The following is a 14,859-nucleotide window of genomic DNA, read 5'->3' on the forward strand; positions in this document are numbered from 1 at the left end:
CTTTGCTGATTTCTTCTGGAGAGACTATCGAATATCAATAGATTGTTATTAAAGACACAGAAACCCTAATTTAAATTAGCGTCTAAATTAAAGTACGTACTCAAAGTTTCTAGCATCTGTTAAGTTGATGTCTAGTGTCTCTAATAGAGATCCTTGTTGATTGGGCCATTCTTAATTTATAGCCCATTAGACGTATTATCCTCGCACACGTGGCACAAAACCGATTTCGAATTGGTTTTTTGGTTCCTTTTTGGGTTGGTTTATATACCCATCCCTCTGTTTTCTTTTTTCGAATTGAATGTAAAATTGTATTCAACAAAAAAAAAAAAAACGTTTTTACAATGAATACATATGTTTTTGAATTACATATTTGAAACGATTTTGAAGTTAAGAAGCTTGATGACTACGTTACAGAACGGGGCTGGGGTGAGCCAGTCCATCAGTCCATCATCGTAGTTCCTGTCTCCCATAGTCCCATGTCACTTAATTGAGCTGAGTCAATTTCTGAAATTCTTGTAGATGAGCTTGAGTCTATGAGTTGATATTATTTTGCCATGTCGCCTTGGGCTTCTTTCCCACCAAATGTGGAAAAATCGTTGATTGGAAGACGTACCTTAGAAAGAATAGTTTGATCCGAGACATAGTTGAGCTGTGTAGTGAGGAGTGTAAACGATCCCAATATTAATCCCTCTTTTTTCAAAGCTTTAAGTTTTTAAAGATCAATTTTCTTACCTTCCTTCTTCGTTTGGTTTTGTCAAATTAGTTGATGTTTTGTGAGTGAAGCAATGATGAGGGCATTTGGTATCGTTTTCGTATTGATGGCACTTATATTAGCTGCAAAGTCAAGATCCATATTGTGTGTTCGCCTCTCCCATTCAAACTCTTGCTTGTGTTCTGTTGATCACTACGTTGAGTCGTTGATTAACACTAGAAATGTTATTATAACGTTAAAACTAAAATCTGTATGCTGTTTACATATATATCAATACTCATGAGCCATGGTATAAGAAAGGTTTCAAGCCTTTCCATTTGTCATTAAGATATTAATACATCTTATAAAGGGATGGACAAGAAGAGTGTGCATGCATAAAAACATGAGCCATTATTTTAGTTTCGGAACAAAAACAAAAGTCTAGCCTTTTTCATTTGTGTTTAGATCAATGTGAATGTAAGAAAACAATGGATATTATTGCCTGGATCAACTCTGTCTCTAAGCATTTGTTATATATAGTCTAAAGCATATAGGCTATTATTAAGCAATGGGTTAACAAAAGTAAATAACTATGTTGAGAATTCGATTGCAACCAGAAAACTGATAGCTTGCTCGTCCATTGTTGTCCTGTCTCTATAAAATATTAAATAGTAAAACTTAAATCATTATCATATTGCATAGAAGAGATGAGAAACAAATTCGCATTGACTAATCTTGTTCAAAGAAGATAAAAGCAAAAAGAAAATGTAAAAGACTAATTCTTAAATCTGGTTTACTTGATTTGCACACAACTTGGAACATAAGAAGACACAATACGGCAAAGTGGTTTGTTTGGAGATTCACGGAGATCCACGGAGATCCACTCTTCTGTAATAACCATTCTCTCCAATGACGTAAGCTATGTTGTAAATGGTTTTAAACCCCTTTCCCTTGTCTTTATCAAAAACAACTGCGAATTTCTTTTCCTTGTCAATCAAGAAATTCCAAGACGTTCATTTCAACTTTCAAGAAGATGCTCCACGACACTTCATCAGGCTCAATCTTGTTCGTAACCCAAATCTCTATCTCAGATTTATCCGACGGCTGTAATAACACCGTAAGCTGCTCTTCTTTAACCGTAGATAGAGACACATAAGTTCCATTGAAGGGCAGTGGCAGGCGCGGTCCGAATCTCTCTCTTGTAAAATCAAAACAGAACAGATTACAATATTGTGATTCTTTATCTCTAGCACACCAATAAGTATTTCCCTTGGAAGACACGCCATGTTGCATACACTCTTTATCCCGTCCAAAAGTGTCACTAGGAATCATCCATGAATTAGAGCTCAATTCGTAGATTTCTAGTTTATTATCGAAATCGTAAATCCTCAAGATTTTGTAGCTACCGCATAATTTGTCATATCCGAGAGCAAATTTGTCTAGTATCCCATAATTATTTTTGGGTTTGACCCATTTTGGTTTCCCCAAATACGGATTACAAACCACAAGCCTAGTATCATGACTAGTTTTTCCTGATACGCATAACAATAAACCATTGCAGTGAAAGACTCGAGACACATATAATTCCTCACCTGTTTTGTCTCTGCTAATAAGTTTACCTTTACACTTAATAGATAGATCAATGTTGTCGTGGAGATTGACGCCAATCAGATACACCCTATGATTCATTATCATCAGAAACTCTTTTCCTCGCTTTTTTGCAAACCTCTGATCTTTGGTTAAAACGTTCCACTTTTTGCAAGTAGATCGCATTGCTTTCAAAGATGTCAAGGGAACCCTACAGAGAATCTCTTCCACCAAATCACATGGAAGATCGGACATCATCACCGTACGTCACTGTTTCATGTTTCAAACAAGGATTGGTGTAGCAGACAAAGTTTGGTCAGTTTCAAAAACTCATTCCTTTTTAATTTTCTCTGTGGCTGCTGATCTCTTCCGAGAGGCTGCTGATTGTTACTTATAGCAAACATTTTGAGCTTGCGGAATCCCTAGTTTTCTAAGTTGCTCTCTACTCTAGTAAGGACCAAAACCCTAGTTTATGTCTCCCGATTATGCCATATATTAGACTTCCTAATCCAATAAGAATCCCTAATTACCTATTTCTATATTCCTATATTCTCATCATTCCTTTACTTTTCTGGTATTTTCGTCCTATATTGCTGTCACGTGTCAAACTCATATTTAACAATGAGTACACATTCTAATATTCTATATATCAATTGAGAAATTTTACTAGCTAGCTAGATAGAGAGAATTTATAGTGGGAAGAAAGGTAAGAAAAAGCTGACTGTTTGCCAAAATCACCAAATAAAACCTCAAGTCTTAGAAAAACCCTCTCCAAGTTTTAAGATCCAAAATAATCAACACGAGTTATTATTCAAAGAAGAAAAGAAAAACAAATTAATATCCAAGGAAGAAGAAAGCAAAAGGAGAATGTAGATAGACTAATTCGTAATCTGGGTTACTTGAGCTGCACGTAACTTGGAACATAAGAGCATGCCAGACAGGAAAGTGGTGTGTATGGAGATTCACCGAGATCCACTTCTTTGAAACAACCTTTCTCTCCGATGATGTAAGCTATGCTGTAACTGGATTGCAACTTCTCTGCCTCATTTTTATCAAAAACCAATGCGACTTTCTTCTCCACATCAATCACGGCGAAATTTGCAAAATCAAAACGTGGTTTAATATCAACTTTTAAGAACCTGCTCCACGACACATCGGGCTCAATCTTGTCCGTCACCCAAATCTCCATCTCACATGTATCCCACCTCTTTACTAACACCGCAAGCTGCTCTTCTTTAACAACAGATAGAGATACATCATCGAAATACATGAAGGGCAAAGGCAGACGCGGTCCAAATCTCTCTCTTGTAAAATCAAAAGAAAATAAGTATTTATCTTCTGATTCCTTATCTCTAGCATACCAATAAGTCTTTTCCTTCAAAGACACACCTTGTTGCATATACACTATATCCCGTTCAAGAGTGACATTAGGAACCCTCCATGAATTCGAGCTCAAATCGTAGATTTCGATGTTATTTAGGTTATCACCAAAAAGCCTCAAGATTTTGTGGCTACCACATGATTTGTCATATCCGAGAGCAAACCTCTCTGCTGTCCCATAATAAGTATATCTGGTGGGTTTGATCCATTTTGGTTTGCAACAGTACGGATTCCAAACCGCAAGCCTATTATTATCCATGTTTTTCCCCGAAACGCATAGCAATAAACCATTGCAGTGAAAGACTTGGGATATACAGAATCTCCGAACTGTATTGTCCATGCTAATAAGTCTACCTTTACGCTTTATAGATAGACCAACATTGTTGTTTTGAATACCATGGAGATTGACGCCGACCAAATAAACACTAAATTCCTTGATCATCAGAAACTCTCTTTCCCCTGATGCGGCTACATTGCGGATGTAATTATTTGTAAAGATCGGATCTTTGGATAAAGCGTTCCAGTTTTTGCAAATAGATCGCTTTTGCAAATAGATCGCACTGTTCTCATAGAGAATCTCCTCAACCAAATCCTGTGGAAGATTGGACATCATCATCGATGATCGTTGTTTTCAAGTTTCAAACAAGAAACAACGTAGCACAGATAAGTTAGGTCAACTTCCAAAAACCTTATGGAGAGGCTGCAGTCTGCACTCTGCAGATAGATTGTTGTTACATAAACCCTGATTTTAATTAGGTACTTATAGGTTGTGGAACTCCAAATTTTATCCGTGTTATTGGGCTATTTCGTCCGATTAGGCCATTTCTTAGACATAATTAAGGACCAGCTTCTGAAACATTACGACTAAAATATTTGTTGAAAAAGCCATCTGAAACAAAATTTATCAATTTGAAATCAAATCAAAATTTTCTAATCATATACGTATATTACGGAGTAAAATTGTAAAAGGTTTAATTTTATGGATACAATACGGAATAATTTTTTTGAAGAAAATATACGCATTTAAAATTTGAGACTATATTTGATGAATAGTAAAATATAAATTCCTATTAGTGATAAATAAAACCAGAACTATTAATATTGTAAATTTAATTGAATAAAATATATATTTTGACAATGCTATTTGGAATATAAGAAACACTTGATTAAATAGTCTAGTGGGAAAAAGGTATAAACAAATTTCTAACGTTTGCTAAAGAGTAAATTCACCAAATAAAACCTCAAGTTTTTCAATGGTGTCTTGATTGAGCCATTTTAGATCATAAATAATCATCATATACTAGTTTCGGTTATAAATGTTAGTTGTGTGCTCTTTTCCTTTTCTCCTTCATCTATTTTGATTTTAAAAATCTCAAAATTCTAGCCTTAATCCCAATATCGATTTGGGAGACATAATCTCTTCGGCGTGACGCGAAGATGATTTGTTTTTGTTTTGTTTTGTTCTGGAGGAATTGCTTATAAACCATGTTGAGGATTAATGGACTGAATCCAAGAAACTGGTCTAACTTGCTCGATCCTTGTCATCTCTCTGTTTTGTAAAATGTAAAGTAAATGAATTCTCTACCATATATATTGCATAAGAAGAAGTATTGAGAAACAAATTCATATTTATTGATAAAATCTTGTTCAAAGAAGATGAAATCATATTGAAAATGTAAACTGGACTGATTTCTATATAAATCTGTTACTTGACTTTCATAGAACTTGGAACATAAGAGCACACAAGGCGGCCAAGTTGTCGTGTGTTTGGAGATTTAAGAAGATCCACACTTCTGAAATAACCATTCTCTCCAGCGATGTAAGCTCTGTTGTAAATGGTTTTAAACATCCAAGGCGGCCAAGTTGACCTGTCTTTGTCTTTGTCAAAAACAACTGCGACTTTCTTTTCCTCGTCAATGAAGAAATTCTGATAGTGATGAATCTTTGGTTCCATTATCATATCAAGTTTTAAGAAGATGCTCCATGACACCGCATCAGGCTCAATCTTGTTCGTAACCCAAATAACCGTTGTATCCCACCGCTGTAATAACACAGCAAGCTTCTCTTCTGTAACTACAGATAGAGTTGCATAACCTTTGTATAGGGCATAACCTTCATTCAAGGGCTGAGGCAGAGGCAAACACGGTCCAAATCTCTCTCTTGTAAAATCAAAACATAATAAGTAACCATCTATTGAATCCTCATCTTTAGCATACCAGTAAGTATCTCCCTTCAAAGACACGCCTTGTTGCATATATATATCCCTTTCAAGAGTGACATCATCAGGAACCATCCATGAACTAGAGCTCAAATCGTATACATCGAGGTTCTTTTGGTTAACACCGAAAAGCCTCAGGATTTTGTGGCTACCGCTGGATTTGTCGTAGCCGAGAGCATACCTGTCTGAGCACCCGAAAGGAGGTCTTGGCATGATCCATTTTGTTTGTCCCCAATACGGGTTCAAAACCACAAGCATTTTTTCCCGTGCGCATAAAAATACACCGTTGCAGTGAATGACTTGAGATTTGTGGAATAAATCATCTGTTTTGTCTCTGCTAACAAGTTTACCTTTAAGCTCTATAGATAGATCAACATTGTTGTTCTGACTTCTATGGAGATTGACGCCGACCCGAAAAACATTAAATTTTGTGATCATCAGAAACTCTTTTTCCCCTGATACGGTTGCTTTGTCGATGTGTTTATTCGCAAAGCTCCGAGTTTTGGATATATCGTTCCAATTTTTGCAAGTAGATCTCACTGCTCTCAGGTATTTAAACGGAACCCTAGAGAGAATCTCCTCCACCAAATCCTTTGGAAGATTTGACATCATCATCGTCGTCGTTCCAAGTTTGAAACAAGGATCGATATCGATATAATGAAGTTAGGTCAAATATTAATAAATCTTTTCTTTTCCACTGTGGTGGTTTTGTCTAGAGAGGCGTTCGATAGGTTTTGACGTTTTGTTATAGAAGACACAGAAACCCTAAAAAGTAAGCCGGTGGAGCATCTGTTACGTTTCATATTTATTGGGCCCATTTAGACACATTTTAGTGACAAGACCCATGTTTTGAGACATCTGTGACAAAAATATCATTTTCGCTTTTATCCCTCTTCCGCTCAAGTCAACATTTTTTTTCCTAGTAAAAATTTCTCTCATTCTATTAAATCTTCTAACACGAGTCACGACTGACGACACATATCCATCTCACTGTCATAAGATGTGATTAATTTTAAAAAAACTAGTTGGTACTTACAATAGTTTGTTGGTTCAATATGTTTGATGATTAGTTAGGGCGGCTCAAATGTTGGCGAGACCCGGTGCTAGATCCATCTCAAAAAATTAAAGACCTTTAGATAAAAAAAGAAAGGTTTGGCCTATTATTATTACTAAACAAAAATTTGTGATTTTTAATTATAGAAAATATTAGTTAAATTTTTTTGGATTTTTTCATACTGTTTTTAATAAAAGTTAGAATTTTTAAGGTATATTTCTTGAATTTGTGGCTATTTTTAAGAAAATAAGGTTTTTTGTATATAAAAAAAAAAGAAAATAATTATATTTTGGAACCTTGGACCTTGTGCCCTAGCACCCTAACACATGTGCTAAGCCGGGCCTGATTAGTTATGGGGATTCAATGCTTGATGATTAGGTTCAATGTGGTAAAATTTTCTTTGTTCCCCAAAACGTATGAGCCAACGGTGTCCCAAACTAAACTAGTGATGTACGTTTAATATAAAATCAAATCCTTGAGGAGAGAAGAGACAGAGAATTCTACTCTTAAGGATAATAATATTGCATAGAAGAGATCATGAGAAACAAATTAATATTCAAAGAAGATATGAGAGAAAAAAGAGAATGTAAATAGACTAATTCATAATAATCTTGTTTTACTTGATTTGCACAGAACTTGGAACATAAGAGCAAGCAAGTGGACGAGGTGATGGGTATCGAGATTTACGGAGATCCACTCTTCTAAAACAACCATTCTCTCCAATGATGTAAGCTATGTCGGTGTAAGTGAGTGTGAGTTTAGGACTCCCCCATGCCCTGACTGTATCAAAAACCACTGCGACTTTTATCTCCTCGTCAATCAAGAAATTCGCAGCATAATCACATAGGTTCATATCAAATTTTAAGAAGATGTTCCACGACACCGCATCAGGCTCAATCTTGTTCGTAACCCAAATCTCTATCGCAGATATATCATACCGCTTAATTAACACTGCTAGCTGCTCTTCTTTAACTGCAGATAGAGACCCATCAAATCCTTTGATGGGCAGAAGCAGACGCGGTCCAAACCTCTCTCTTGTAAAATCAAAACAGAGTAAATGATAATCTACTGATTCCTTATCCTTACCACACCAGTAAGTATTTCCCTTCAAAGACACGCCATCTCGCATATACATCATACCCCATTCAAGATTGCCACTCGGAACCATCCATGAATTAGAGCTCAAATCATAGATTTCGATGTTATTTAGGTAATGACCGAAAAGCCTCAATATTTTGTGGCTACCGCAGGATTTGTCGTATCCGAAAGCGAACATTCCTAGTTGCACATACCCGCGTTTGATGTATTTTGGTTTCCCCCGATACGGGTTCCAAACCACTAAGCTCGTGGCGTTTACGAATAACAATAAACCATGGCAGTGAAAGACCTGAGAATGAGATGTACGATATTCTTCATCTGAATAGTCTAGGCTGATAAGTTTACCTTTTTGCTTTATAGATAGATCAATGTTGTTGTTTTGAATTCCATGGAGATTGACGCCAATCAAATAAGCTCTATACTCCATGATCATGATCAGAAACTCTCTTTCCCCTGATCTTGCTACATTGCGGATGTGCTTATTTGTAAAACTCTGATATTTGGTTAAAGCGTTCCACTTTTTGCAAGTAGATCGCACTGATTTCAAAGATGTCAACGGAACCCTAGAGAGAATCTCCTCCACCAAATCACGTGGAAGATTGGACATCATCATCGTCTCGTACGCCGCTGTTTTATGTTTTAAATAAGATTATGTGTCGTTGCATGTATTTTCCGGAAAGGCTATCGATGGGTTTTTTATTGAAGAACACAACAGAAACCCTAGATTTTATTACAGAGCAAAGATCCAACCTTGCGGAAATCAAGGGAAGACGTGGAGTATCCGACACGTTAGCGAAGTTGCTCTATAATGGGTCGGTACTCCGATAAAGATCCTTGTTATTGGGCCAGTCTTCTTTTGGCCCATTATACTCTTTTCATTCTTCTTCGGATAATTTGTTGGGTCAATATGTTTTGTTCATTAGTCATGGAGATTCAATGCAACTAGCCAAAGTAGATGATTTAGCTTCAATGATCAATGTGGTAAGTTTTCAACTTTTCATTGTTCCAAAACATAACAGAACTTGAATCAAAAATCACAACTCCAACAATCCAAACTAGTGATGTTTGAAACCAAATCCTTAAAAGACGTATTTCATCCATCCGTTAATGGCCGACATGATAGAAGAGAATGTTAGATTATGGAGCTTTTAGGTTTCGATGGGACCTTAAGATGATCGGAAAAGATGAGAACTTTAATCGGAAAAATGTAAGCTAAAGAGAGTAAAGAGATTTGAGAGATTTGAGAGATTGGAAAGATTATTTCTCTTTCTTACTAAAAATGGATCAATACAAAGGTTCCTTTTAAGGACAAAGCAAAAGGAATATCCTCTTGGATATCCACAATGTACAACGGTCAAAAGCAAGGGAAAACGCGTCATAAAGGATTTCCTCTCTTGGCGAGTGTAACGGCTCTCTTGGAAGGGTCGAGAGTCTTCTAGAACCTTGGTGAAGCTTTGGATAGGCCTAGGAAGGCTGGAGATCCCAATGGGCCGAGTAATCTTGAAATGGTACGAACGGCCTCAAGGATGATCGTACGGACATGGCTTGTACGGACGAGAAGCACAAGATGGTTCACAACCGATCGTGCAAACCGATTGGAACAACACCAAGTGACCCGGATGGATTCTTTTCTTCACTTGGTTCACTTGGTTCAATACTCCCCCTCAAGTCTAACCGGAGAAGGATGGAGGTTAGACTTGGATCCAAATTCAACCACCTCATTAAAAACCTAAGTGTAGAAAACCTCATGGGATAAAACCACACTTAGGGAAAAAGAGTATGGGATATTTGGCTAAGGGGATTGTGGCTGAGTTAAGTCAACAAGGCCTAACTTTTGGTGAATGTACTCACACACCTTGGTGCTAGCTCCTTTGGTGAAGATGTCAGCCAATTGTTCTTCACTCTCGGTATAATGTGGCAAGATGACTCCAAGTTGGATTTGCTCTCGGACTTTGTGGCAATCGACTTCAATGTGCTTCGTTCTCTCATGAAACACCGAGTTGGTTGCGATGTGAATGGCGGCTTGATTGTCACAATGCATGGTGATTGGTTGAGGCGTGTCTATACCAAAGTCTTTGAGGAGAGCCTTTAGCCACATTAGCTCCGTAGTAAGCTTTTTCATGGCCCGGTACTCCGCTTCGGCACTTGAAAGAGATACAACCTTTTGCTTCTTGCTTCTCCAAGTCACTAGATTTCCACCAATGAAGGTACAATAGCCGGTTGTTGATCTTCTATCATTCTTGTCTCCGGCGTAATCCGCATCACAATACCCAACAAGCTCCGTGTTCCTATTGCATCCCATCCAAATGCCTTGACCCGGAGCGCCTTTGAGATACTTGAGGATGCGGTTCACCATATTCCAATGGTGTTGAGTTGGAGCTTGCATTTGTTGGCTCACTACATTCACGGCAAAGCAAATATCAGGCCTAGTGATGGTTAAATAGATGAGCTTACCTACTAGCCTCCGATACTTGGTAGGATCTTCGAAAGGCTTGTTATCATGCTCCCCCTTTCGTCTAGCTTTGTAGTCATCTTCCAAGGGAGTCTTTGCTGGTTTAGCGCCAAGCTTACCTACTTCATCAAGAAGATCAAGAGTATACTTTCGTTGGGATAAGAAGAGACCCTCCTTTGATCTACAAACTTCTATCCCAAGAAAGTATTTTAGTTCTCCAAGGTCTTTAATATCAAAGACACTTTTAAGGAAATCTTTAGTATCTTGAATACCAACCTTGTCATTCCCGGAGATGATAATATCATCTACATAAACGAGAATGACTACTATACCTTCTTGGCTAGGGAGAGTGAAGAGTGTATGGTCAGCTTCAGATCTCTTGAATCCTCTTCCTAGGAGTGTGGTGCTTAGCTTGTGATACCAAGCTCTCGGAGATTGCTTAAGGCCATAGATTGCTTTGTTGAGCTTAAGAACTTTCCCGGGTGCTTCTTTATCTTCTAGACCCGGTGGTGGTCTCATATACACTTCTTCCTCTAATTCTCCTTGAAGGAATGCATTCTTGACATCCATTTGCCAAAGATCCCATTCCAAATTAGTAGCCAATGAAAGAACCACTCGAACCGTGTGAAGTTTGGCCACCGAGGCAAAAGTATCAAGGTAGTCTTCTCCATATTTTTGAGTAAAACCTCTTGCTACAAGTCTAGCCTTGTACCTCTCAATTTCTCCATCACTCTTATACTTGATGGTGAATACCCATTTAGAGGTCACGGCTTTCCTTCCTCTAGGTAGATCCTTTTCATCCCATGTGTGGTTGTTTATCATGGCTCGTCTTTCGGCTTCTATAGCGTCTCTCCACACTTGATGTTGCATGGCTTCTTCATATGTTGTGGGAATCCAATGTTGATCAACTTTGCTAAGGTAGACTTGATGTTCTTCGGGTAGGTGAGCAAGAGTGCATACGGCTTGAATTGGATGAGCTACCGCATTGGCATTGTAGTAGACTCTCTTGTCTTTCCATGTTGAGGGATGAAAGCGAAGTCTTTCACTTCTCCTTAAAGGTATCACTTCTTGAATAGTGTCTTCTTCCTCTTGATTTAATTCGTTGGAGCCATCACCATCGGGTATATGATCTTCTTCTTGAGTGTTGAGGTCATTTTCTTCATTTTGAGTGTCTTGGACTTCTTCCTCAAGACTTTCTTCTTCTTGTTCTTGAGTCTCTTGTCCTTGTGGCTGGTGTGGAGCTTGAGTTTGTGAAGGTTGGTAGTTCTCAATTCCAAGCTTCTCAAGAATAATCCGAAGGTTAGTAGCTCTATCCGATGGTGAGCTAGACAAATCCTTAAGACTTTCCCAATCCTTCTTGTCATAGAATCCCTTGTCTTCCACAAACTTTACATCTCTTGACACCAATACTTTCCTTGACTCCGGTACATAACACTTGTAACCCTTTTGAGTTGTTGAATACCCGATGAACATTCCCTTAGTGCTTTTGGCTTGGAGCTTGTTCCTTTGATCTCCGGGGACTAAGACATAGCAAACACAACCAAACACACGTAAGTGATCAAGAGAAGGCTTAGTCTTAGTGAGTACCTCAAATGGAGACTTGTCTTGTAGAATCTTTGTTGGTGTTCTATTGATCAAGTAACACGCGGTCATCACGGCATCACTCCAAAATCTCTTTGGAACATTGGTGTGAAACATTATGGACCTTGCAATCTCCATTAGGTGTCGATTCTTGCGTTCGGATACACCATTTTGTTGAGGAGTGTAAGGGCAACTTGTTTGGTGGATGATTCCGTGTGATGCTAGGTGATCCTTGAATGCTTGGCTTGTATACTCCCCACCATTGTTGGATCTAAAAATCTTAATCTTGGCATTGTATTGGTTAGTCACATAAGTATGAAAGTTTTTAAAAGCTTCAAGAACACGATCTTTTGAACGAAGGAGAGTAAGCCAAGTATACTTTGATTTTTCATCAATAAATGTGACAAAATATTTTTGGTTTTCTCTTGATAAACAAGGTGAAGTCCACACATCCGAATGAATTAAATCAAAGCAACTTTCATAAATAGTAGACGACTTAGGAAAAATAGCTTTGCAATGTTTACCAAGAATACAAGCTTCACAATCAAGACTTTGAAAAGAAACTTTTGGTAGCATTAAACTTAAAGCCCGAGGATGTGGATGACCTAGTCTAGCATGCCAAATAGCACTATTCGCAACAACAATACTTGAACTAAAATGAGAAGATAAAGGTTCGGATAGCTTTGTGTCTTCTAGAACATAAAGACCATCCTTTGTAACTCCTTGACCAAGCACCCTACTTGATTCAATATCCTGAAAGTAAACATCATTAGGTCCAAATATCGCATAACAATTTAAATCGGTCGTTGCTCTTTTAACGGAAAGCAAGTTAGAAGTAAAATTTGGCATGTAAAAGGCTTTAGACTTCTTATCAAATAGCTCTAAATCACCTATTCCTTTAACCGGAATTTTATCCCCATTAGCAATTACCATGTTTCCTAAAGCCGGTTCAATATTGTTCATTAGCCTAGAATCACTAATCATGTGATGAGAGGCTCCCGAATCAACAATAAGAGGTTTTAGAGTATGAGCAATAACATGATAGGATTTACCGGATGACTCCTTAAGAGCCTTAATGAGAGCATCGAGATCAGATTTCTTCACATACTCCGAAGACGCCGTCATTGCCACTCCAACACCATTCGCTTGAGTTGAGGGTCCGGGTCCGGAGGTGTCTTGAGTCTCTTGGCTCCAGTTCGCTTGATGAGCTTTAGGATCCTTCCATTTACTTGGTCGGAGATGGGGATGGAGGATCCAACACTTCTCCTTGGTATGACCCGTCTTTTTGCAATGGTCACAAGTTAGGCCTCTCTTGTTCTCGGACTTGTAGCTTCCCTTGTTGGCGGTGGTGAGCTCTCCTTTGTTGGCTGTAGCAAGCTCTCCTTTGTTTCCGAAGAGACCAAGAGATCCTTGCTCCTTTTGGATTTGAGAGCACACTTCTTCTAGGTTAGGTAGCTTCTCGGCTCGGAGTAAGTGCTTGATGAGATCGTTGTAGGTGGAGTTCAAGGTGAGAAGGAGACCAAAGACCTTGTCTTGTTCACGCCTTTCGTTGAGGATCGCCGGATCAATGGTGTTAGGCCTTAGCATCTCGAGCTCCGCCCAAAGAGACCTAAACTTGCCGAAATGTTGAGTGAACTCCATGTCTCCTTGAGAGAGATCGTTGATGGCCTTCTTCACTTCGAACACCCGGCTCAAGTTGGAGAGATTCCAAACACATTAAAGAGAGTATCCCAAAGCTCTTTAGGAGTTTCACAATAGGAGTAAGCTTCGAGTATTGAGGACTCAAGCGAGTTTCGGAGGAGGACCAAGACCGATTGATCTTCTTGGAACCATTTCCCCTCATCAACAAGAACGATTTCTTGTCCATCTCTTGTGGTCGTCTCCTTTGGCGCCTCTTCGTTCAAGATATGGTTCCAAAGTCCCCGACTACACAAGGCAGATCTTGTGGTTCGTGACCACAGCAAGTAGTTTCCTCCCTTGAGGATAACCGGAATGATTTTCGAGTGTAAAGAACTCATCTCATCATAGAATGAACTCATCGAACAAAATCAAAGAAAAGAGAGAGATTTGGTGCGGAAGTAAATGAGGTGGGTTGAATGAAGGATATGGAGCTTATGGCTCTGATACCATGTTAGATTATGGAGCTTTTAGGTTTCGATGGGACCTTAAGATGATCGGAAAAGATGAGAACTTTAATCGGAAAAATGTAAGCTAAAGAGAGTAAAGAGATTTGAGAGATTTGAGAGATTGGAAAGATTATTTCTCTTTCTTACTAAAAATGGATCAATACAAAGGTTCCTTTTAAGGACAAAGCAAAAGGAATATCCTCTTGGATATCCACAATGTACAACGGTCAAAAGCAAGGGAAAACGCGTCATAAAGGAGGTGAGAGCGCTCCTTGTCCTTTTCCTCTCTTGGCGAGTGTAACGGCTCTCTTGGAAGGGTCGAGAGTCTTCTAGAACCTTGGTGAAGCTTTGGATAGGCCTAGGAAGGCTGGAGATCCCAATGGGCCGAGTAATCTTGAAATGGTACGGACGGCCTCAAGGATGATCGTACGGACATGGCTTGTACGGACGAGAAGCACAAGATGGTTCACAACCGATCGTGCAAACCGATTGGAACAACACCAAGTGACCCGGATGGATTCTTTTCTTCACTTGGTTCAATAGAGAAGAGATAGAGAATAACTCTTATAAGGTCTCTCGTTCAATAATATGAATCGTCGTCGGTCAATCTTCACGCGTGCGAAACGAGAAGCCTCGCACGTGCCAGCCTTACATGACAACAATAATACTTTT

The 14,859-nt window shown here is 38.7% G+C and overlaps 4 protein-coding genes and 1 pseudogene across 4 annotated transcripts; all 5 read right to left on the bottom strand.

Moving 5' to 3' along the window:
* Window positions 1-1,375: 1,375 nt before the first annotated feature.
* LOC9321463 lies at window positions 1,376-2,607 on the bottom strand (annotated as a pseudogene).
* Window positions 2,608-2,985: 378 nt separating this feature from the next.
* On the bottom strand, window positions 2,986-4,324 carry LOC9321464 (putative F-box protein At3g20705). The gene has a single exon (XM_002885352.2). It carries the CDS (start codon window positions 4,272-4,274, stop codon window positions 3,174-3,176), a length of 1,101 nt encoding a protein of 366 aa, XP_002885398.1. The 5' UTR covers window positions 4,275-4,324; the 3' UTR covers window positions 2,986-3,173.
* Window positions 4,325-5,227: 903 nt separating this feature from the next.
* LOC9321465 (putative F-box/kelch-repeat protein At3g20710) lies at window positions 5,228-6,774 on the bottom strand. The gene has a single exon (XM_002885353.2). The coding sequence runs from the start codon at window positions 6,489-6,491 to the stop codon at window positions 5,364-5,366; it is 1,128 nt and encodes a 375-aa protein (XP_002885399.2). The 5' UTR covers window positions 6,492-6,774; the 3' UTR covers window positions 5,228-5,363.
* A 660-nt stretch (window positions 6,775-7,434) lies between these two features.
* LOC9321466 (putative F-box protein At3g20705) lies at window positions 7,435-8,930 on the bottom strand. Its single transcript, XM_002885354.2, has one exon. The coding sequence runs from the start codon at window positions 8,639-8,641 to the stop codon at window positions 7,547-7,549; it is 1,095 nt and encodes a 364-aa protein (XP_002885400.1). The 5' UTR covers window positions 8,642-8,930; the 3' UTR covers window positions 7,435-7,546.
* A 3,530-nt stretch (window positions 8,931-12,460) lies between these two features.
* On the bottom strand, window positions 12,461-14,713 carry LOC110229786. The gene is made up of 2 exons (XM_021030648.1): window positions 13,114-14,713; window positions 12,461-12,814 (listed from the first exon to the last, which is right to left on the bottom strand). The coding sequence occupies exons 1-2, from the start codon at window positions 13,700-13,702 to the stop codon at window positions 12,807-12,809; spliced, it is 597 nt and encodes a 198-aa protein (XP_020886307.1). The 5' UTR covers window positions 13,703-14,713; the 3' UTR covers window positions 12,461-12,806.
* Window positions 14,714-14,859: the final 146 nt, after the last annotated feature.

This window comes from Arabidopsis lyrata, assembly GCF_000004255.2.
Source record: "Arabidopsis lyrata subsp. lyrata unplaced genomic scaffold ARALYscaffold_3, whole genome shotgun sequence".
NCBI classification, from domain to species: Eukaryota; Viridiplantae; Streptophyta; class Magnoliopsida; order Brassicales; family Brassicaceae; genus Arabidopsis; species Arabidopsis lyrata.